This window comes from Protobothrops mucrosquamatus, unplaced genomic scaffold (genome assembly GCF_001527695.2).
Source record: "Protobothrops mucrosquamatus isolate PMUCROS unplaced genomic scaffold, P.Mucros_1.0 scaffold2094, whole genome shotgun sequence".
NCBI classification, from domain to species: Eukaryota; Metazoa; Chordata; class Lepidosauria; order Squamata; family Viperidae; genus Protobothrops; species Protobothrops mucrosquamatus.
The window spans coordinates 108,184-131,090 of NW_015388196.1; the positions used below are offsets into that span (position 1 = coordinate 108,184).

The 22,907-nt window shown below is 35.1% G+C and overlaps 1 protein-coding gene across 1 annotated transcript in view; it reads left to right on the forward strand.

Moving 5' to 3' along the window:
- The window catches only part of UNC5C (unc-5 netrin receptor C), a 130,773-nt gene that overhangs the window by 93,411 nt on the left and 14,455 nt on the right, over positions 1 to 22,907 (forward strand). Inside the window, exons 10-15 of the mRNA XM_015824042.1 lie at positions 965 to 1,309; positions 3,647 to 3,734; positions 8,818 to 8,986; positions 12,960 to 13,193; positions 17,949 to 18,098; positions 20,032 to 20,196. Of these exons, the coding sequence (XP_015679528.1) occupies positions 965 to 1,309; positions 3,647 to 3,734; positions 8,818 to 8,986; positions 12,960 to 13,193; positions 17,949 to 18,098; positions 20,032 to 20,196 (1,151 nt within the window). The remainder of the gene's footprint in view (positions 1 to 964; positions 1,310 to 3,646; positions 3,735 to 8,817; positions 8,987 to 12,959; positions 13,194 to 17,948; positions 18,099 to 20,031; positions 20,197 to 22,907) is intronic.

The window sequence follows — 22,907 nt, forward strand, 5'->3', positions numbered from 1 at the left end:
ACGTTGCAAGTTTGACATGTCTGATGTAGGTGATAATTTGTGTTTGTCAAATTAGTAAGATTTGTGCACTATAAGAGGATGCTTCCTATATTGTAAGGTATAAGGTTGACAAGGTTGTCCTCCAGCTTGATTAATCTTCTACAAAGTATTTTCTGTTTTTCAAAGACTTGTGATATAGTACTTTTCACATCCTTTCCCAACTCTATTAGTCTCCTGGGGATTTCTTTTCATTAGCTAGATCTTAAGCCTTTACAATGTCCTAGATCTGTTTTCTGCCATGCTGACACTGGCGTAGCTTTCTTAACTCTTTCCAACATTTCTGTCAATTTTGTTGATCACTTTGTTGGTCTAAACTCCTGTGCAAATCAGAAGTCAGTCTGCCAAAACTTTTGGAATCTTTCTGGAAAAGTTATATGTTGGGACATCTCTAGAACTGCAAGTTGATGTACTTCATCTATGAGAAATTATTGATTAGAGGGAGTTCAAATATTTAAGCTGCTTCTGTTACAGCCGTGCTTCTTCCATCCTATCTTAACCATGTTCTTTACCCATAAGCATGATGCACAGAAATCATCTGGAAAAACATCAGATTCTTACCTGTAAATGTGAATCTTCATATGTGAAATGCCTTAGTATGACTGCACAAATTTCCACACATAATTTTAGCTGCATGCAGCAGGTTAATATTTTCAAATGTTTTCAGATTTCAAGTTATACAGCCCAACCCTACACTCAGTCCATGAATTAGTGAAGCCTTTCATGACTAATATAAATTACTTTTTATCTGTGGTTTATGAGCATATTATTTTTTTTAACAAAATATGTTCAAAGTTGCCCAGGTTGAATATGGAACCCTCTGAGGGTTTTATTCATATCAAATCCAGAGAAAGCCTGTTGGGAATGCTGTTTTTAAGGCCATGGCTTCTTGATTTTAATATTACATTTTTCTTCTTCTTTAAAACAGATCTCCTAGCTGTACCTCCTGATCTTACTTCTGCAGCAGCTATGTATAGGGGCCCAGTTTATGCCTTGCATGACGTCTCTGATAAAATTCCAATGACCAACTCTCCAATTCTGGATCCACTGCCCAACTTGAAGATCAAAGTTTACAATAATTCTGGTGCAGTCACACCCCAGGATGAGCTGTCCGATTTTTCATCCAAACTCTCTCCACAGATTACTCAATCCCTACTGGATAATGAAGCATTAAACATTAAAAACCAGAGCCTTGCACGGCAAACAGATCCATCGTGCACTGCTTTTGGGACCTTCAATTCTCTTGGAGGTCATCTGATTGTACCGAATTCAGGTAAATTATTATTTACAGTCATTTGCTTTTAAAGAACATTTCTCAGGTATTTCCAAAGTTATTGGAGATATTTTTCCTTCCTCTAGCAAAGGTTTGGGTCATTATAGAAAGCAGTATCCTACATTTAAATCAGAGAAATATTTTTCTCTCATTTGATTTTATTTGGCTATTATACATATTCTTCTCAGTAACTTTGGTCTTCTGAAGGAGAAAAATGCAAAACTCTTGAGTCATTGCGATCAGACAGAGACCTTTTACTGTCAACCTATTTGAAGTAGGATGCTCAGCCCTTGGCTTTTTTTCTTTCATGTATCACAATTAAAGAAGTGAAGAGGGAGAAAACTTTGAAGTTCAAGGCAAAAAGGGTTCTGTTGTCACTTGACATAAAAAGAACAAACTAATTATAAAAAAGAAATCAGTTCCAAATCTCAGTTTGTTTCCTCCAGCTCAGTAAGAAGGCAGATGTTTACAATACAATAGTCCTTTCTCTCTGCATTTGCAATCTCAGAATTTATTTATTTATATTTTAAAGAAAAATGAGCTCTTTGGTGGTCAAATAGAAAAAAAAAATAACAAAGAAGAAAATCCATTATGTCTTCCATAATTATAATGACCATTTGCGGGTATTCCAATCAACTTATTTATGTGTAAGTTCTGTCTCATAAGAAGAGATGATATGACACAGAACAATGTAGCAATTGCACTTAGACTTATATACCACTTCACAGTGCTTTATAGCACTCTCTAAGCGGTTTACAGAGTCAGCATATTGACCCCAACAATCTGGGTCCTCATTTTACTGACCTCAGAAGGATGGAATGCTGAGTCAATTTTGAGCAGGTCAGGATCGAAGGAATCGAACTCCTGGCAATGTGAGTAGAGTTAGCCTGCAATACTCCATTCTGACCGCTGTGTCACCACAGCTCTTAGTTGGATTGAAGTTGGACTGAAGTTGTTGCCAGACTTTGGGAAGCACTGGGGAACTTCCCATACAGGAGAGGTTTTAGAATGAGAAGGTGGGGAATATTCAGTTGTGTTGTAATCACTGTTAATTAATTTGCTTATTTAGCTGCTGAGACCATACAATAGTCTGTATATACAAAACATAGCAGGGCAAGACCAACAGGCCAGGGGTGATGTTGAGGAAGTTTGTTGACATCAGAATCTGGATGGTCATGAGGACAGCATCTAATTAGCACTAGCAAACTCTCTGCCTGTTTATCTCTCTGTCTTGAAGCTTGCAAACATTTTCATAAGGCACAAGGGGATAATGCAACATTCTCTTCTCATAATACAGACACTCTTCTTACCTTTTATAATATCTGAAATGGAAGATTATCAATAGAAATGTGATTGCTTCCTGAACCATTAAGAATGTTCATCAGTGGAAACTTTAGTATCCCTAAATGTCTATTCTCGGTCATCCAAGTCATGGTTGTCCCAAAGCTGCTTTTTCAAAAGGCAACTGCACTTTGTTTTTCCTTGAAGATGTTTCGCCTCTCACCCAAGAAGCTTCTTCAGTTCCAAAAACTGAAAGAACTGAAACAGCTTGTTGGATGAGAAGCAAAACATCTTCAAGGAAAAACAAAATCCAGTGGCCTTTTGAAAAGCACTTTTGGGACTTTTAACATCCCTATCACCCCTGCCTAAAGGCTTCCTCTGAGAGGAGAGGATCTGGGTAGGGATTGTGGACCTAGAGAGATTTTAACAATACATTTAATTTTGCAGCTGCTGAATCTTAAATGATTACAATTTAATTGCATTTTGACAGCATACTTTTATGGGCTGTATTATAAATTGTAATCCAATAAATATCCCAAGCAGCTGGCAATACAAAAATGTAGCGAATATTCCCCATTCTGTAGCCAGATGTACATTAGTTCATCTAAATAGTGAATAATGACCAGATAAAGCTGATATCCTCAGGAACATGAAAGAGACTCCTGTTGTTTCATGAGCAATGTTTTGTTGCCCTTTTTTCCCCAAGTTTCATTAAATAAGAATTGCCAAGAACAATGATCCCATTACTACTGTTTGGAATAGTAAATGCAACTCTTGGCTTTCCCCCCCCTCATTTTTACCATCTAAACAGCAGTGCAACCATCTGCTCGTTTCTTAAATAAAACAAAAGAAGTTTCAGACTCCTAGAATGCAGAAGGCAAACACAACAAGTCAGAAAAACACATCTATTAAGATGGCTGTAAAAATCCTATTTCATTTTCAAGAGTCTGGGTAAAATTCTGTCAATCTCCAAAAAGCTTATTATTCAAAAGGTCAGACTGTCTCCCCCTTCTCGTTTATTTTCTTCAACTTTTTTTTTGTCATCTTGTTCTATAGGAGTAAGTTTGCTGATTCCTGCGGGGGCGATTCCTCAGGGGAGAGTTTATGAAATGTATGTGACGGTTCACCGAAAGGAGAACATGAGGTAAAAGAGATTCTGCTGCTCGCATTTGCTTGAGTGCTAGTTGAAGGGAGGAGACAGCTTGTGCTAATGTAACCTTATGATCAGCATATCTGCTTGGACTACCCCTGGACTAACCTAAAAAGATGCTGAGGCCATAAAATGGTTTGCGAACAAACTGAAAAGGCTTGCTGAGGAAATAAGGTCTCTTCTCTATGGTATGAGCAGGAGCAAGTGATGAAATCTTTCACTCTGTTTTTTTTTTATTATTATTATTTGTCAAATTTAGGCAACACCGCTCTCACTCACAGTGTGATTCTAGACAGTTAATTGCACAGCTTGAGTAGTTAAGAGGTATTTGGGAAACTAAGTGCAGAATAATTCAGGAATAACAGAACAGGTTCTTTGTCTTAATTTTTTTTTTCAGTTTATTCAGAAATTAAAAATAAAAAGTGGTGTTATAACACATAGGTTTTTGTTTTGTTCTTTTTTTGTCTTGTTCTTGTTTAGTGTTGTTCATTTTTCTTTTTCATTTTGAGTTACTGTATTGTACTGATGTTTTAAATGGGTCACTTATGCAAGATGGGAGGTCATATAAATGTAGTAATATAAATATAAACAACAAAAATATAGTTAAATATGGAATTTACTGCCATATGGTGTGATGATAATGAATTTAGAAGGTTTTAAAAGGAACTACACAGATTCATGGGAAATTAGGCTATTACTCTTAATGACGAATTCTATTTCCTTAGTAGAAGGCAATGACATATAAACTTAGGGGCATTAGCTAGGTTGGGGAATTTTTTAAAAAGGAGACTTAGGGAAAGACAAGGGATAACACTCTCAAAAAACATTGATGGTTCAGAGTTTGACAATGCACAGTCTGATAAAGAACATGTGTCAATGTGGAAACAACATGTAATGGCTCATTATGCTAAATCTTCAGGACTGGATTGTAAAATGTATTTACATTTTTTTGTGCAATGTACATGTTTTTCCCTGACACTACATAATCCTGTTTTGCCGTTTTCAAAAAATAGTTTTGAGACGAGGATAATTTTGCAAGTTCAGTATGACTTTTCTGCTAACTCATCCTATCTCGTATTATAGGTATAATAATTTTTCTGAAAGAATATCAGAAATAAGTTTATGTTTATGTGTTTTCTGAATGCATTTTTGGCAATAGATTAGATGGATCCAGAAAGCTTTTCTTGTGTTATGGACAATAATAACAATATATATGCATTTTCTTGGCCAAAATTTTGTTGAGTGTCAATTTATGGAAGTGTCAAGTAGATGACTAATATCAGATAAACAAAGTTTTTCTCTAATTATCAAGACACATAACAACAGTTTCTATTATAATATCTTCACATTTCTTTTTTTAGTTCTTATGTGACATTGATTTTGCTATGATTGAATACTGATGCATTTTTTTGCCACCTACATAATCTGGCATTGTTCTCTCAGAAGAATATTTGTTATAAGAAAAAATAATAAAAATAAAAAAGTACTGAATCTAGCATATGGCATTTCTGGGCAAAAGAAAGAAGTGCAAATATAGGATTGGCAAAGGCTGCCCAAAACATTTTTTGATAATGCCAATTTGGAGAAGACAATACATTTATATAAACATATACATGAAGTAAAACTTCAGTGAAATACCAAAAAGTTTTAAATTTGTAAAATATCCAACATGTCTGGAAGGATAACTATCTGCTCCTGTGGTTATTCATCTCAATTCTTTCACTATATTATTTTTTTTCCTTTAAATTCTGTGTTAATCAAAGTATAGTATTTTATTCCAGCAAACTAAATAATTGGCCCAATAACAAAGAGGACACAGTTGAAATAATGAAATCTGTATGTCACTCACAATTATATATACTATAAACTTATGCAAGCTTACTAATTGCCAGCATGGCTTCCCCTGAGGAGAACCCAATATTGTAATTTAGATTAGACAGAATCATTAATGACATTCTCAGAAATCGTAACTACAGACACCAGGTTCCTTGGGTGAAGTTCTAATAACTGTTTACCGAGTTTGATTTTCTAGATGAATGCTTAATATAGTAATGATGCCCTCTAGGATAAATACATAGGAAAAAAAAGATTCATACCAAGTTTTAAGAGATGTGACATGGGTAATTGTAGTACATAAGTGAATGTCATCTTAAGTTGTACATGACATTCACCACATATTTCTGAGGAACCATCAGCAGATCACTATAAACTGTTCCCTGCCCATTAAAAATTTATTTTGGTTTATGCTCCTCAAAAGAAAAAATGTCATTGCTGGAGTTCACAGCTGTTATTTCTTAAACTATTTTCATTGCATTGCATTCTAATGAAACACCACCAGAAACTTGGTGGTATGAATAACCTAAGTCATTAGTCTATGGAAATCGGGGTCATTAAAAATATTGGAAAGAGACAATAATAAAGGTTTATGAATATTTTAATACACTTTTCAATTACAATGAAGATCCACTTGTGACATTTCCTGATACTAACTGCATTTGTAACATAATCCTAGATTTTAACCTGCAAACAAGAACTAGCCTAGAATAACAGAAGATATTTTACATTTTTCTTCTCAGACAATCTACTGTTTTGACCCTTCTTAAATCTCTGTTGCAAAATATGACTAATGTATCAACAGCATTGCAATATTTAAATGGCTTACTTAGTTCTACTGTGTTTTGTGTCTGGTAATAGATAATTCTCTATACAGAAACAACAATATATAATGGCTCATTACGACTAAATATGTTTATGAATTAAGTTCATTTCCCTTCTCTCTCTCTCTCTCTCTCTCTCTCACCCACACACACTAGAACTACAGTGCCACTGAGAGACAGACAGACAGACAGACAGACAGACAGACAGATAGACAAACAGACAGACAGAGACAGAGAGACAGATCTCAGTCAGATTCGTGAGCCCCATTCAGTATTTGAAATATTTACCATATGAAATTCCCAAGAATCCTCAGGCAATGTTGTTTGAATGATACAGGCATTTGTAGAGCAGAACTGTCTGCAAGAGTAAAACTGTTGGGGGTATCTCAGTACATACATTGGCTACCACATGAGCCAGAACACCGCATGGTCAGAGTTTTTCTTAATGAAAAAGTCTATGTAGTTTTTCTCTTGTGTGTATTTGTATCGAATACACAAGTCTTTTCAGCAGTTAACATCATTTGAGTAGTGTTAGCTGGGGGAAAGGAGGGAAGAGTTATAAATATATCTGAATAAGACTATAAAATAAATCTGAGCGGCACTGTAGCTCCAGTTGTCATTCCTATGCCACAGTGACTTTTTATGGGTTCTGCAGCATACAGATCAATCAGTCATTCCGTCAATCAAAATATGCCTTTATAGAGTGCAATACAGAAGACTGCCACAAAGACCTGCATTAGCAGAAATTTCTCAGCTCAATATTAACTAATTGTTTCTACTTGACTCCTCCTACCAAGACCTACATTCAAATTAGTGATTTTGGATTATTCTCTAAGAAGCTGAATTCTACTTTGATTCTGCCCCTCCTCCCATCACCCCTGGCTTCTTATTTCTGGCTTGTGTAGAGTGGCAAACAAGGCATCACAGGTTACATATAATGCTAAACAAACTGCAAGCAGATTTCCTATTTTGGTTAGCTACTCCTACTGGCAGCATGAGCGATTAGCTGAGTAATCAAGCAGTATGCCTCTGCATAACGTTAGCATGAGGATGAGCATTAGATTGAGTTTTATAATTAGTGAAAGCTTCATAATACTGTTTCTGGCTCAAACTGAGGGTTTCAATTAGGAAAATATTTGTATTATTGCTAGGGTGAATTTTTGTATGAAGAATTTGTAGGAATCTGCATAAAGTGTTTTAGGAAGCAAAAATATAAATCTGTATTGTTAGGCAGATTAATCTAGAAGAATGAATAGAAAGTTGATGAAAGAAGGTATTATGTGTATGATAAAATGATAAGGCCCAGAGTATGGAATTTTTTGCATGAATATGAGTTTAAAATTTTGGCTGCTAAATGCAAAGTCTAGCTAAGAATGAAAATGCTTAAGAAATGGTTCAGCACAAAGAAGGAGTTAGACAAGGATGTGTCATGTCTCCTTGCTTTATGATATATTTATGGTTCAATGTATAAGCAATTGTACTGGTGTCATTAGAGGTGTGTTGGTTGCAGATGTAAATGTACATGTACTTTTGCATGCAGCTTTTACTGTTTTGTTGGTTGACAATCTGAATGATTTCCAATGAATGTCAGATAGATACTAAGTTGTAGCAAGGAGTGTGAATCTGAAAATTAATGTGTGAAAGAACAAGCATAGTTGTGTCTGATAGAAAATGGAATGATTTTATAGTTACATGTGTGTGAGTGTGTACACATTATAGAAATGGGGAGAAATTAGAGCAAGTGGATGTATTGATATTGCTTGTAAAATGTTTACTAAGTATGGGAAAATAAAAGAAGACCTTCTAAGATGGACAAATACTATTGGAAAGATAATAGGTGGTTTGTAAATGACTAATAATAATTCTAGATTTGATACAGAGTTGGTGACCAGTAATAATTTGAGAAGTTTGGCCATCTATAGAGACAAAAAATAACGGTCAAATTGAAAATTAACATATAAGAAAGAGTGAATGTGTTAAAGAAAGGAAAAAAATAACTAAAAAAGTTATGATGACTTGATGAGATCTTCAATGAACAAGATGTTACACGAATCCTAGTGTCTATGTGGTGGAAGCAATGTCATTTTCAAGAATAAATAAATAAAATACAGTGGAAGTTCTATTGCAAATCTACTATAGAACATATTCAGACTGGCAGTAGCTTACTTTTCATTTGATGTTTTCCCAATATTTATCATACTGTAGATACTGCCTGCCATTGTTTGAGAGTTATATTCCCTCTGCTTTCCTTCCTTATTCTTTTGCAGTAATTTTAGGCATAAATAGTTATTATATTATAATTTAAATAATAAATAATGCCAAGCTTCACTGTGATATCAATTCATGGATAAATAATAACAGGTATTTAACAATGATACCAGATGATATTTTTTTTCCTTCTTCCTTTATAATCCATTCAGGCCACCAATAGAAGATTGTCAAACCCTTTTGACCCCTGTAGTGAGTTGTGGGCCTCCAGGAGCATTACTAACTCGGCCTATCATTTTAACGATGCACCACTGTGCAGAACCAAACACCGAAGACTGGAAAATTCAGTTGAAGAACCAAGCAGCCCAGGGACAATGGGAGGTGAGGTGATTGCCCTTCACCTGCATGGCTCACATTGTCTGATTGAATAGCCATTAAATATATATTTTTCATGAGCTGTATGTATCATTGCCATTTTTTTTATCATTTCATTCACATTTCCCAACTTGGTGTTGGGACTGCAATTTCCATGGAGTGTTCTGAGTTGTAAATTAAGGGAAGAGCTATAAGTTCTGAGTAATAGTAGATAGTATATTGTGTTATTCCTGATACTGAAATTGTTTGGTATGTTAGGGAAAAAAATCTGATTTGTGCCAATATCAAATAAGAATTAACACCATCAGTATTAAGCAGATTTTGGATAGATAAAAAGACTTTTTAAAAAGCTCTAAATGTTCATCAGAAGATGGTAGAGCTTAGAATATTTCTTTTCTTTTTTCTGGAACACCTGGGATCAATTTAAGCTTTTTTCTGTAATTCATACATTCTTAAAAGCATGAAGGAGAAATGGGATGTAGCTAGTTATACTACATATATGTTTGATTCTCCCATCTTGATGTGGAAAGACTGAAAAGAAATGTAATTATATTCATATGAATTCTACAGCCTTTTATGAACTTGAAAATTTCGTATAGTCCAAGATATAAAACCTGATTAAACAAAACACAATAATCATATTCAACCAAGTATTAAAACAGTTCTTCTTTAGACTTTATCTATCAATATACAGATGTAAAAGAGGCATATCTAATTCATACATTTCCATCTTAATCTAACTGCTATAATTTATGGTTACTTGAAATTTTTTTATCTTTTTTATAATCTAACATTACCTTTATAGTTGAAAGTCACTGGGGAAAAAAAGATAAGATATGATGGGATTTTTTTTAAAGAAAAACTTCTTCATTCCAGTGGTATAGTATTAATAACTCTGGTAGAGAGTGAGCTACTTTATCTACTCAGTGGTGCTAAGTGGTTGGAAATATGTCCAAACACATTTTTGTAGGAAAGGGTAATATGTTGCTTTGTAGCAGGCATCTGCTAATAAATCTGTACCTTCACTAAAGTAGTCAGCATTGTTTCGCTGTCATCTTTGAGAAAACATAGGTGTTGCAATTCTGTTGAAATTCTAACCTTTTTTTGTAAAATTACTTTTTGTAAAATGTACTTGACATAATAATTTGAATTGTTTGCTAGTTGTATAGCAATAGCAACTGAATAAAACAGATACTTCAGTTCTAAAATCACCTCTAGGCTTTAATATGCTGATTTTATATTGAAATATTTGCTATGTGGAATTTTCCATTAATGTTCAGAATATAAAGCAATGGACTTGTAAAATAAACGACTTGTTTTATTCACTCTCAAAAACCTAAATTTACAAAATTGAGAACCTAAATTATCACTAGAACAGCCATTCTTTGCTTAACTTCACATAAGAACTTTCTAGATACCCCTTTGAATATGAATGATATTACTATATGTGGATTTGCTGTTTTATCTTGTATTTCCATGTTATTTTTAAATATTAGCTATCTTGAGCACTGTACATATAGAAAACAGGAAATAAACTAAAGTATGAATGCATACACACTCAACATACATACTGTAAACTGAAAATTTGTTGACTGAGTGATATCTTGACAAGTGATCTAATCTTGTCAGGTATATTTTTATGATAGGTTCTTTATTTCTTGCTTCTTGTATATATATTTATAGGGATTTGACAGTATCTAATGCTTCCTGCTTGCATTGATTATCAGTTTCTGGCCCCAGTTAAGAAATGGTGGTCATTTTTTCCATTTGTATTGCGCAATGATCTTGTGCAATATTTTTACTATCTAAAGTAAGATGTATGGAAATTACATTTAGAGATTTCATAGTACTGTCATCCTGTCCAGGGAAATGTTTAGTAGACTCTTTTCTGTTTATTTTTTCTTCCTTTTGATCAAATTAAGATTCATGTCACATTTTCCCTTTGATGTTTTCCCATGCTATTAACTTTTATCCTGTACATGATGTTTCATTATTTTCTACACCTTTGATTTCATTATTGAATATTCTTGTAAACCATTCAGAACACTTTGCTATGAAAGAATATCACAAATATCACAAATTAAATATATAAAAATAAGGATCCACATTTTATTTTCAGGTTAACCAACATCAAACCCCAGAAAACTTTTGCTGCTGTAGTCGGAATTGGGTTATCTGTACTCATTATTTTGGTACAATCTCTTGTTGCACATGTGAGCATGCAATCTTGAACAAGCTTCTGACACCATATCTTATTCCTTTCTTTCTTTTGTATATTTTCTCCTTAGTTTAACTAGATATTTGTTCCTTCTGTTTGTCCTCTTTTATACTCCTCTTCTATAGAAGACAATCAGGAATATGAAGATATTTTCAAATGGACTGTTTTTGATGCTTTCTGGCTACCTCAGTCTCCTAGCTAACTGTAGGGTTTGGGCAATGAAAGCACATTTTCATAAGTGCATTTTGCTGTTGCCAATGTTGTCTTCTTTTGACATAGGGATATTTTGTTTTCAGTTATGGAAAAGAGAGTGCCTCTTTTGTGATTGATCTGGCTGGGTCTAGACATTCCTAAAGCATTAGTGATCATGATACAGTTTTCATCTCCTTGATCTGTAGTGTCATCATCAGAGAGGTCAGCAATATGTTAGAAATCAACAATAAATTGGCATTAAATAAAGGTCAACAGAATTTGGGGGGTGGGGTGGACTTGGATCTCTTGTGGCAACACAAAGACTCTAAACTGATAATGCATTTAACTCTTCCCTCCATTTCTTTTCTCCTACACGATCCTAGCAAAGTTAGATCCCACTTCAATCTTCTCCACTTGCCTGTTCTTTACCATGTCTGTCTCCAATATATACCAAGTGCTTGTCTAAATAACCTGAGTCATTGTGAGGATGAGAGGATTTAACATTAGAACTCTGTATCCATGTTACAAGTTGTCAATTCCCCCTTTTCAGTCCCTCAGATTAACTGGTGGCTTCCAAAATCACTGACTCAAGTGCTTTTGCATCTCTTGAGTCTGATGGGTTAATCTAATTGGAATATGGCTTAAAAATTGTGGGAAAGTGATCCAAGCTCCTATTTTTTTCTCCACATAATATTGCATCTTTGGATCATGTGCATCTTGTGGTAATAAAATGCAATGATCCAATGACTATAATTACTGGAATAAATAGATTTATTTGCTCATAATCATTCACAGTGCTTTCAGTGGCACTCTTGACATTCCTAACTTAAGTATGAAAGCCAGTTGAGTAACTTTGGGCCAGTCACTCTCTCTCAACTTGACTCACTTCACAAGATGGCTGTTGTGAGGAAAAGAGGAGGAAAGACTATTAGATATGTTCACCATCTTGAGTTATTTATAAAAAATAATACAGATGGGATAATTAATTAAAAATCCCAGGAGGCATTTTCTTTCATTAATAAAACAAGAGCCTTCTTCTTTCGTTCTCTTCAATTTTTTTTTATCAGGATGATCCAGGATTCCCATGTTATATGGACTGTCTTGTAGCCAAGGTGTGGTTCATGTCTCTCTTCTTATAGCCTCATTAAACACACACACAAAAAAAACCAGCAGCTTTGGATTTGAATCCTTGCATGGAAAAATGTTAACTGCTTGAAACATACAGTAATTTAATTTGCTTGTGAAAATCAAAATAAGTTGGGGCCACCCATACTTGAAATATTAGGAAAACATTTTATATAAATAATAGTCAAATATACAGTAAATAAGTGAGCAAGTATTTTGAAAGCTACTGTATATCCCTGATTTATTTGAATTCTAGTTCCTGAAACACTTTGCTTGGTATCAGTTTTTCTTAGATTTCTCCAAATATTTTACATGTCTCCATGGTATTATAACTGGGAAAACAATTTTACTCCATAAATGGTATGCACAGAAGCAGTGTTGTCAACATTGTCCAAGGCCCAAGCCATTAAATTGTTCTTATTCTATTGTCTTTGATCTTTTCAGGATGTAGTAGCAGTTGGAGAAGAAAACTTCACTACTCCATGTTATATCCAGTTGGATCCAGAGGCATGCCATATCCTCACAGAAACTCTTAGCACCTATGCCTTAGTAGGGCAGTCAGTCACCAAAGCAGCCACAAAACGTCTGAAGCTGGCCATATTTGGGCCACTGATCTGCTCATCCTTGGAATACAACATCCGTGTCTACTGTCTGGATGACACCCAAGATGCCCTTAAAGTAATTTTCATTTTTGATATTATCATGGTTTCTCCTTCCTTCTCCTTTTCTTGCCATTGCTGCTGTTATTACTTAAGATTTAATCTTTGGTTCGATTCACAGTCTGGGACTGGTAAAGACTTAACAGTTCAAGTCCCAACAAAGGACCTAAGAGCTGTTAAGGTAGTGTCTGAGTATATAGGCAGTTCCATGTTTGTTGGATGTTTGATGGTGCTGTTGTTGTTGCTGTTGTTGTTGTTATCATTATCATTATTGCTTTAATATTTACTTGTGGACTTTACTTTTGATTACTTACAAATGTCCATTAATATCTTTTATAACAAAAGATGGAGATGAGTAAGACAAAAAAAAATACAGATTAAAATGTAACAATGCCCTTTTCATCATCCTTTCCCTCACACTATAAGTGAATTCTTTTCCCAGAATGCCTTATTCTTTTGTCTACCTGCAGTGTAATCTGGTTTCCACGATATTTGCATTATTAAAAGGCCATAAGGTGCTCAAAAATTTAATTGCTGGTTCATGTATTTTTGATGCAAAGTGCCAGCTCCCCAGAGGAACAAAACATATAAATGCCTCTTTGTAAATACTTTATAATGATAAAAGAACCTCCGGGGTTGTTAATTCAATGCTTGCTGTTGTATTGCTTAGTTGGATAACTTTGTCTGCAGTGTTTGCACTGAGAATTTGCAACACAAATGATCCAACATTGCTGCTTTCTGTATTCTTACACACAATCTTATTCATTCATGTGAGTTCAACTAATTCACAGCAGGGTTTCTGCACCGACAGATACAGCTCCAACTCTTTTGTAGTTGGAATCTATGGTGCAGTTATAATCTCCATCATTAAGCATACCATTATTGATATCTGAGTCTTTACTTGTAGATTGTCTGTTGAGTGGATTTTTCTCAATGGGTTTACATAATGGTTTGCTTGCAAATCCACGTGACTCCAACTGACATTGGCAATGCCTTTTATAGAACAACAATTATTGTTGTTCTATTGCTATTACTATTGCACCACTGGTAATAATGGTAGTACGCTGTTATAGTACACTGTTTACATTGTGTCTCTCAGTTAATACAGTGGTCAGGGTGTGTTACTTAATGGATAATGGTATAACTTCTGCAACTGTTTTAAATACAGTAAGGAAACATTTGATAAAACTGTAAAGTAGAAGAGAATATTTGTAATTCAGTTTAACTATGTAGTCCTTGGTGCTTTCATAATGATGTTATCTACTGGGGTAATGAAATGTGTGCAAGCAAACAATCAAGCTCGGAGAACAACAAGGGCTCTACAGAACAATAAAAACAAGTCATATACATCTTTAAAGGCAAAAGAAAATAGCTTTTTTTAAAAAATCCTCTTTAGTCTGGCACCTTACCACAGCAATTTTAGGGCTTTAAAGTGCTTCAAAAACATACAGCCCCTGTTTGAATAGAAACAATAGGCCAAACCTGATAGTGCCATACGATCTTAAAACTTTTACAAACAATTATCTGCCTGTAGCAATAGAATACAAGCTGACAAAGCTTTTCTGAACCACATGTGGGGTTTTTTGGGCAGTATCTGACGGTGTTGTTAGAAAATTACTGCATTTTATTCATTAGAATATTATTGCTTGCATTTCAAACTCATTAAAAGGGGATTAAGTTCTGAGCAGTGTCAAGGTTTTAGTCTCTTAGAGATAAATTATTTTATCTTATCTGCCCATTTTGGCCGACAGAATCAGTAGGCATTTTCTCATATTCTCTAGACTTTTTATGTGCAAACAAATGTTTTCTGAGAATTAGTAATAGAGGGAGCTAGCCTGCTGGCTTATGCAAGGAAGTCTGTGAAGCTGTTCCAACGTTTTTGGGTTTTCCGTGGAGCCAAATGGGTTTTTAGGAATTCAGATACTTAACATAGATACACATCCTATTTTTAATGTTGTATTAATTAATGTAAAAAAGAGCATAATGTATAATAATATACAAGTTAATGTATTCCAGTCCGCTTAAATAAATCCAAAGTTTACTTATATAGCCTTATCCTGGGACTCAGCAGCATAAAGGCCCCGTGTCATACTTTACCATACATTTGACCAGGCAAGACAACAGAAGCATTGTGAAGCATTTGGCAAGTCATAGTACATTCCGGGAGTGTTGTGCATAGCACCAAGGAGACCTTCAAGCAAACTTCCATAAACTTGTATCCAAACAGCAGGTCCCTTCATATCTGTTTTTAGTACTGTAACATTAGATGAAAGTATGGATAGGTGTCTTAAAAGAAGTTAGCAGTACAATTGCCTACTTATTTAAGTTTTATGTCAAACATGTGTCCTGACAAAAAATAGCAAGGCACCATACAACCACTGTAAGGCTTTCAGATTAAATCAGCCCTCTGAATCTTATAATGCTACATGTTTATTTTGAGTAAGCTAAAACATGCTAAAATTGTTTTGAAGTTTAGTAAAACAAAAAAAAAAAAAGCACTATTATTGCTGTTATGTTGGTCGCATAGTCAGCCAGATGTTCAGAGTGGATTTGGCATTTTATTCAAGCCTGACACTACCGAATTCGTCCCAAAGACCCTGGGATAGGCAGATGTTGATGATGTAAAGGTATTGTCTCAGGATGCAAGCTGTTCCAAGTAAATTTGCTTATTAATATTACACAATTATTAGTAGTGTTACGTAGTCAGCCTTGATGGTTCAAACTGGACTTGAATCTAATTCTTCCTGCATGTAATCCAATACATTAACCAAGAAAAAACTTTATTCTTTCTGTTATCCATTCCCTTATTCACTCAGAAAAATCCCTAATGTCAATTTTCCCAAGTTTAGGAGGGGGGAAAAAGCAAGGAAAACCTTAAAATGTTCATTCCATGTTTGTAACATGGAACTAGAAATACTGTATACCCATACCCATCTTCCTTTCAAGTTTGTATTGAATTGCTTTGAAAAGGTGAGTGGGATTACTAGATAATAATGATCGTAGTGTTATTAATTTTCCTGTTTAAGTGAATCTTAATTATGCATAACCATAGACTGTATGAGGAATATATCAGTGAACTACCAAAAGGAGATACAGAGAATCTTCCTTCTCACAACTCAGGACTATAATTTGGGTGTAATTAACATTGATAGCAATCAAATTATTATTATCGCTTTGGTTTTTAGGCATCTTCACATGATAATTAAGGTGTTCTTACAATAAGCTAAAACTGACTGGCAAAATGTAATTCTAAAAGCTTTCTAATTAGGTTCCCCTCAGCCCCCATTTAAATGTAAACAATATTTTGACTTTACGAATTGTCAGGTTAGTTGGAGACAACAGCTTTCTCAGTTATGCTAAATAGTTTGTGAGCATGATCATCATAATGATTTTGTATGTTTTTTGAAAAGGCATATTTTCCTTTCTTTTATGTATGGAGTGTGCGTGCATACATGGGGAAAAACTGTGAGTGTGATTTGTAAAGTCCAATCAACTAGTTAACAGGACTTTTGCACCTATCTGAAAGCCCATGAAATGGTTACATCTTTTCCCAGGACCAAGCAGCTGCACAGCAATGCCAGGAGAAGATGAGTTTGGTTCCAGGAGTTGTGACAGGTGTTACACATGTACCCTGAAGTCCCTTTTTACCTTCATATATGAAGTGCAGCCTTGCTTCTCTAATTATGATTTTAGTAGGAAAGAAGGGAGTCTTCCTCTGATTTGGATTGTTACTGGCAATGTAAGAAGTTCAACCTTGTACAGAAAAAGACCCCTCTTGGCCTAATGAACATTCAAATAGAAATTACATTAATTTTGATTTGGGGGATCAATTTGCAAAATCATTGTAATATATAGTACAACTCATCCTATCAAGTAATTTCCTGTTTGAATCAGAATAGGACCATATATAGTCCTTATCTTACCATGTTGACCAGATTCTGGCTGTGTCCTATAACTGGTTTGTATAACACAGGGGTCTTCAAACTTGGCCCTTTTATGACTTGTGGACTACAACTCCCAGAATTCTTCAGCCAGCTGAGGTATAATAGGTGTCATCCTTTTAAAGCCTATCTAAAGCAATCAGTCTTTCCTGGTGCAAAATGTTTTTTCTTGGGCTACTCAGTTCATAGTCTATTTATGAGTCAATTATGAGTATATAATGCTTCAGTATACACCTCAGATAACCAAACTTAGAACAATGAGATCTGGGTTCAAATCTCCTTTCACCTATAAAACTTAGTAGCTAATAACATTGTTTCAGAGATACAATTGGTGAGTCTTTCTGGCAGATATTTCAGAGATACAGCTGGTGGGCTTTTTCTGCTGTATCTCCCCTCAGAGATTAGAATGACTCCAACCCTGTTGGCTTTTCGCAAAGCTTTAAAACGTTGTCTATGTACCTGGGCCTGGAATGCCAAATGTGTTTAAGGACCCTGTTACTTGGTTTTACTATTGGTTGATTAATCATCCCAGCTGCTATTTGAACTAATTTATTTTGTGAGTATTTTTATTGTTTTATATGTTATTGTTTATATGTTTTAAGTTGTTTTAGAATTGTAAGCCATCCAGAGTCACTTGGTTAAGTGGGGTGCTATAAAAATTAAATGAATGAATGAATGAATGAATGAATGAATGAATGAATGAATGAATGAATTTATAATGATCTTGACTTCACAGAACAGAGCAGGGTGCACAACTTTGTTTTAATTCACATGTTATCAATGACTCTTTTAGTCCCATGCTAAATGCACTTTGTATTTCTTCCAACACTCAGGAAGTGCTGCAGTTGGAGAGGCAAATGGGTGGACAATTATTGGAGGACCCAAAGGCTTTACATTTTAAGGGTAGCACTCATAATCTTCGTTTATCTATTCATGATATTACTCATTCCCTATGGAAGAGTAAACTACTAGCAAAATACCAGGTAAGAATTGCCAAATTCTAGAAGAATTCATCAGCCGTCTTGCAATATTAAGCATCATTCAGTATTTCAAAGTCAAATGGGAATATAGAATTTCTGAAATTGCTGAATACTTGATAAGAATAAAAGAATGTTTAACACCTGCTGCTACGTTGTTTGGTTAAATGATTCTACTTTGCATTTTTGATATGTTTATTGGGGCTTTGTATTTTTAAATGCTCATAAAGGATCTTGATAAGGAATGCACAGTGAACAGGCCAGATTTGCCAAAGATATCAAACAGATAGCAATGGGATCCCTTTAAACTGGATGAAGGGTCAACCTAATAGCATATCTGTTTCATTTAAGTAAGTGTAAACTGATGCATATTGAGACAGAAGTATCACTAACCTTGTAAGGGGTTGTGAGCTGTATGTGAAAAAGAACCAGTGGGCTAATAGACTATATGACTGAACCATGTATAATTAACCTGCGGAATTCATTATCACAAGATGTGATGATAGCCACTAACTTAGCTAGTTTTATTTAAAAAAAAATAAGTAAAATCAATAGAAGACAGATCTGCCAAGTATTATTATTCTTAATGGCTCACTGTTATCTGTTGTTTGAGAGTACTTCAGACTCAGATTCCTACTTGTAAGTATCTCAAAGTCCAGTTGGCTAATGAGAAACAAAATGTCTTTTGGCCTAGTTCAGGGGTAGGCAACCTTGGCTCTTTTGTGACTCGTGGACTTCAACTCCCAGAATTCCTGAGCCAGCATAGCTGGCTCAGGAATTCTGGGAGTTGAAGTCCACGAGTCACAAAAGAGCCAAGGTTGCCTACCCCTGGCCTAGTTCAACAGAGCTATTCTTACATTTTGTCCTGATAATAATTATTTAAAGGTGTACCATCACATTTCCACAGATCTTGAATGTTACCTTTAAGTGAGAGAGTCAGTATGGTGAGTGGTTAGAATGCTGGCCTATAAACCAGGAGACTGTGAGTTCTAGTCCCACCTTAGTCATGGAAGCCAGATTGGTGACTTTGGGCCAATCACTCTCTTATCTCAAACTACCTCACAGGTTTCTTATTGTGGAGAAAATAGAAGAAGGTAGGAGTATAATGTATGTTCGCTGCCTTGCATTATTTATAAAATAATAAGGCGGAATAAAAATAAATAAAATCTGTAGTTGACAATTCATATAATGATTACAGAAACAATAGAGAAATATTTGATAGTGTAGAGCAGGGATCCTCAACCTTGGCAACTTTAAGACTTGTAGACTTTAACTCCCAGGATTGCTCAGCCAGCTTTGCTGACTGAGGAATCCTGGGAGTTGAAGTCCACAAGTCTTAAAGTTGCCAAGGTTGAGGACCCCTGGTGTAGAGTAAGGAAAACTATTGTATATGAAATAATACATATTTTAACAACAAATGAAACAGCTATATCATAGCTAGAATCCATTTACCTGCCTACCTGGTTTCATTGCTGTTAATTCCAAGAATTAATCTCTTTTTTATAATGCAAATATTATATAACGATAAAAAATATCTTTGGAAATTTACATAAAAATGCAGTGGTGGGAGTTTAATAAATATCAGTTATATAAAAGTCAGTAATTTGACATTAAATTACATCTAAGTTAGAAACTTTTTCTTGTTTTAGGATCTCAGATACCATTTGAAAGAATGGGGATTTTTTGTTCCCAGAATTCCCAGGCTATGGTTAAAATTCTGGAGTATGTTTGTCTGGAGAACACCATGTTAAATATATGCTTACCTTATTTATGTATTTTGTTATGGAATTATTACTCTTTTATTTCCTTCCATTCTACTCTTAACTATATTTGATCAATTATTACACTAATCTAGTCACTTTAGATTTATGTCCAACATAGATTTGACTAAGTGAAAAATCAGAAATTCGTTTTTATGATCAGTATTATTTCTTTCCAGGAAATTCCCTTTTACCACATCTGGAGTGGATGTCAAAGAAATCTGCATTGTACCTTCACCCTGGAAAGATTCAGCCTGAACACGCTGGAGTTAGTATGCAAACTCTGCATACGGCAAGTTGAAGGAGAGGGACAAATATTCCAACTCAACTGTGTGGTATCTGAGGTGAGGCATCGATACACTCTCACTTCCTTTCCTGACGCGATTGGGTGAATCATGGGAGGAAGATATTCGTTATCTACAGATCAAAGAAATAGCGTAGAAAGTGAGAGTATGCAAAAGTTCTTGAACTGACCAACTAGGATTGCAATTTGACCAACTAGGATTGCAATTTGTTACAGATAATGAAATAAAACCAGAAGGGTGACTTTGTCTGGAAATGCTTTTATGTAATGAACACATAAGAAAAGGAAAGATAATATTGGCAAAACAGAAAAGAGGGTTTGTCTAAGCTGAAAGACAGTAGTGTATCAGTTGTTCTGTATATAACTTCACTTTTCCCATGAAGGACCTAGTTTTCAGCACAACTGAGATGTTAAATTTAGATGTTCAGTTGGCATTTCTGATATGAAACCATTTCTGCTAGTTGCAGCCTCTCCTATACAGAGATGGCCTGGTCTCTGTTATCCATACTGTGGTGACATTCACATTTGTCCTATGCAGATCTGACTGTACTCTAGCATAGTGAATAAAAATGCCGTACTCTTAAGGTAACCAGTAGGAATGACTATGGACAATCAAATTTGTTTGGGGAATTTTCATTAGGACTCACCTGAGCAGTGGAATGGGTCTTTTGGATGCCTAGGAACATAAATGGGATAAAAGCATTAAAATGTAATTTTATTTTGAAAGTGTTTTAAGTCCTGCCGTTGTTGCTGTGCAATCGGGACAAAAAGTGATTAGGATGAAACCTTTCCTCTTCATTTCCATCTCCAAGAGCAAAGGGCAAGCCTTAAAAATCCCTTGGCCTTCCTTCTGCTTCATGCAGTGGCAGAATTACCACTCTCTTTCTGGCTTTCGCTAGCCTTTTCAGTTAAAAACAACTCCAACGAAAGACCTCATTGACATTAATAAGGAATGATTCTGGTGTCTCAGCACCATAGCAACCAGCCATCAATTTCATTCTGCTGGCCATATCTCTGAGCCACACAGCTCCACCCCTGCTGGCTTTGGATGGTGTTTTTATTTCTGAGCCCAGCAGGTCTGTGTCATTCAATAACTGCACAACTCCAGCAACAACCGGAGGAATAGCAATTCAGGATAGGGAAAGATCCAGTAGTCCTTCGGATAAATTCTGCCCCCGTCCGCAAATGCTGGTGGATAAAGGAAAAAAGTGGATCAGACAGAAAAACAAATGAAAAGATTAAGAAAATCCCCCTTTTGTGGGCATTTGTTTCCTCAAAGGGGACAGTGGCATCAGTGTAAAGACTTTATGTGAGATTTAGTAAGGTTTATTTCATGATTCTGTTATGGTGTAAGCTTCCATATGCAGCAGCGGCTGGGAAGAATGATGACAAGGGTTTTATAGCAGCATATCTAAAAATTATTGACTGGAAGGGAAATGAGCAATAGGAAAGTATCTTTTTTCTTCCTTGTCAAATCAAGGATGAGTAGAAACAGCCAAGAACCATGTCACAAATTTCTCATAAGTGTGTGAAGCCAGCCAGAATGACATACACAGTGGTGCGTCTGATCCAGTAAGTATGTATTTCATTGTATGAATGAATCAAATGTGCCTGCCAATCCTTACACTTAAAACTGTAGCAATGATAGTGGATTTTAATTTAGGAGGAGCCTCCTATTCTACCAGTTCTTACAATATTAGAGAACACAGTATCAATAGTAGAGACATTCAAGTTTCTGGGTTCTATAATCTCCAAGGATTTGAAATAGGCACCTAACATTAGAACCATCATTTAAAAAGCACAATAAAGAATGTTCCTCCAACGTCAAAGTATAAAATTCAGACTGCCTCAGAAAATGATGATACAGTTTTACACTCAGAGTTATTGAGTCTGTCATTTGTACTTCTCTAAATGCCTGGTTTGGTACAACAACCAAACAGGACATGTACAGACTTCAACTGATAGTTACGACTGCAGAAAAAATAATTGCAACCAGACTGCCTTTCATTGAAAACCTGTATACTGCACAGGTCAGAAAGAGAGTGAAAAAATATCTACAGACCCCTCACATCCTGGACATAAACTGTTTCAATTTGTCCCCTCAGGATGCCGCTATTGGGAATTGCATGTCAAAACAACTAGACACAAAGACAGTTTTTTCCTTCAAGCCATCACTCTGCTGAACACCTAATTATCACTGTCCTATGTCTAAGGATATTTACCCACATGGTGTGGCTGTATTACTATTATCCTTCTCATCTTTTCAACTATTTTCTCATATTGGTTTGTTGTTCATATATACACTGAGCGCTTTTGCTCCGGAGACAAATTTTTTTGTGTGCCCAATCACACTTGGTCAATAAAGTATTCTATTCTATTCTATTCTATTCTATTCTATTCTATTCTATTCTATTCTATTCCATTCATCATAAGTGACATAACTTTTGGTCTGCAATTATCTCTCTGTCAAGTGAACTTTAATGAGCCACCATCCTCCAACTCAATTCATTATTGCCCCATGAATTTTATGGATTTATACTTTTAGTTATATATTTTTTAATCCATTTTCTGGTCCAGTGACCAATGACCTTGGTGTATATATTTAAATGTATTAAAATTCTAATCAGTGAATATAATCCTTGAAACTTATAACATTGAAATCAGTATAACTGAAACAAATCCTCAAACTAAAAAAGTCCCTAAGAAGTTAAAAGTTGTTAGGAAATATTTTAAAACAATAACTAATCAAAT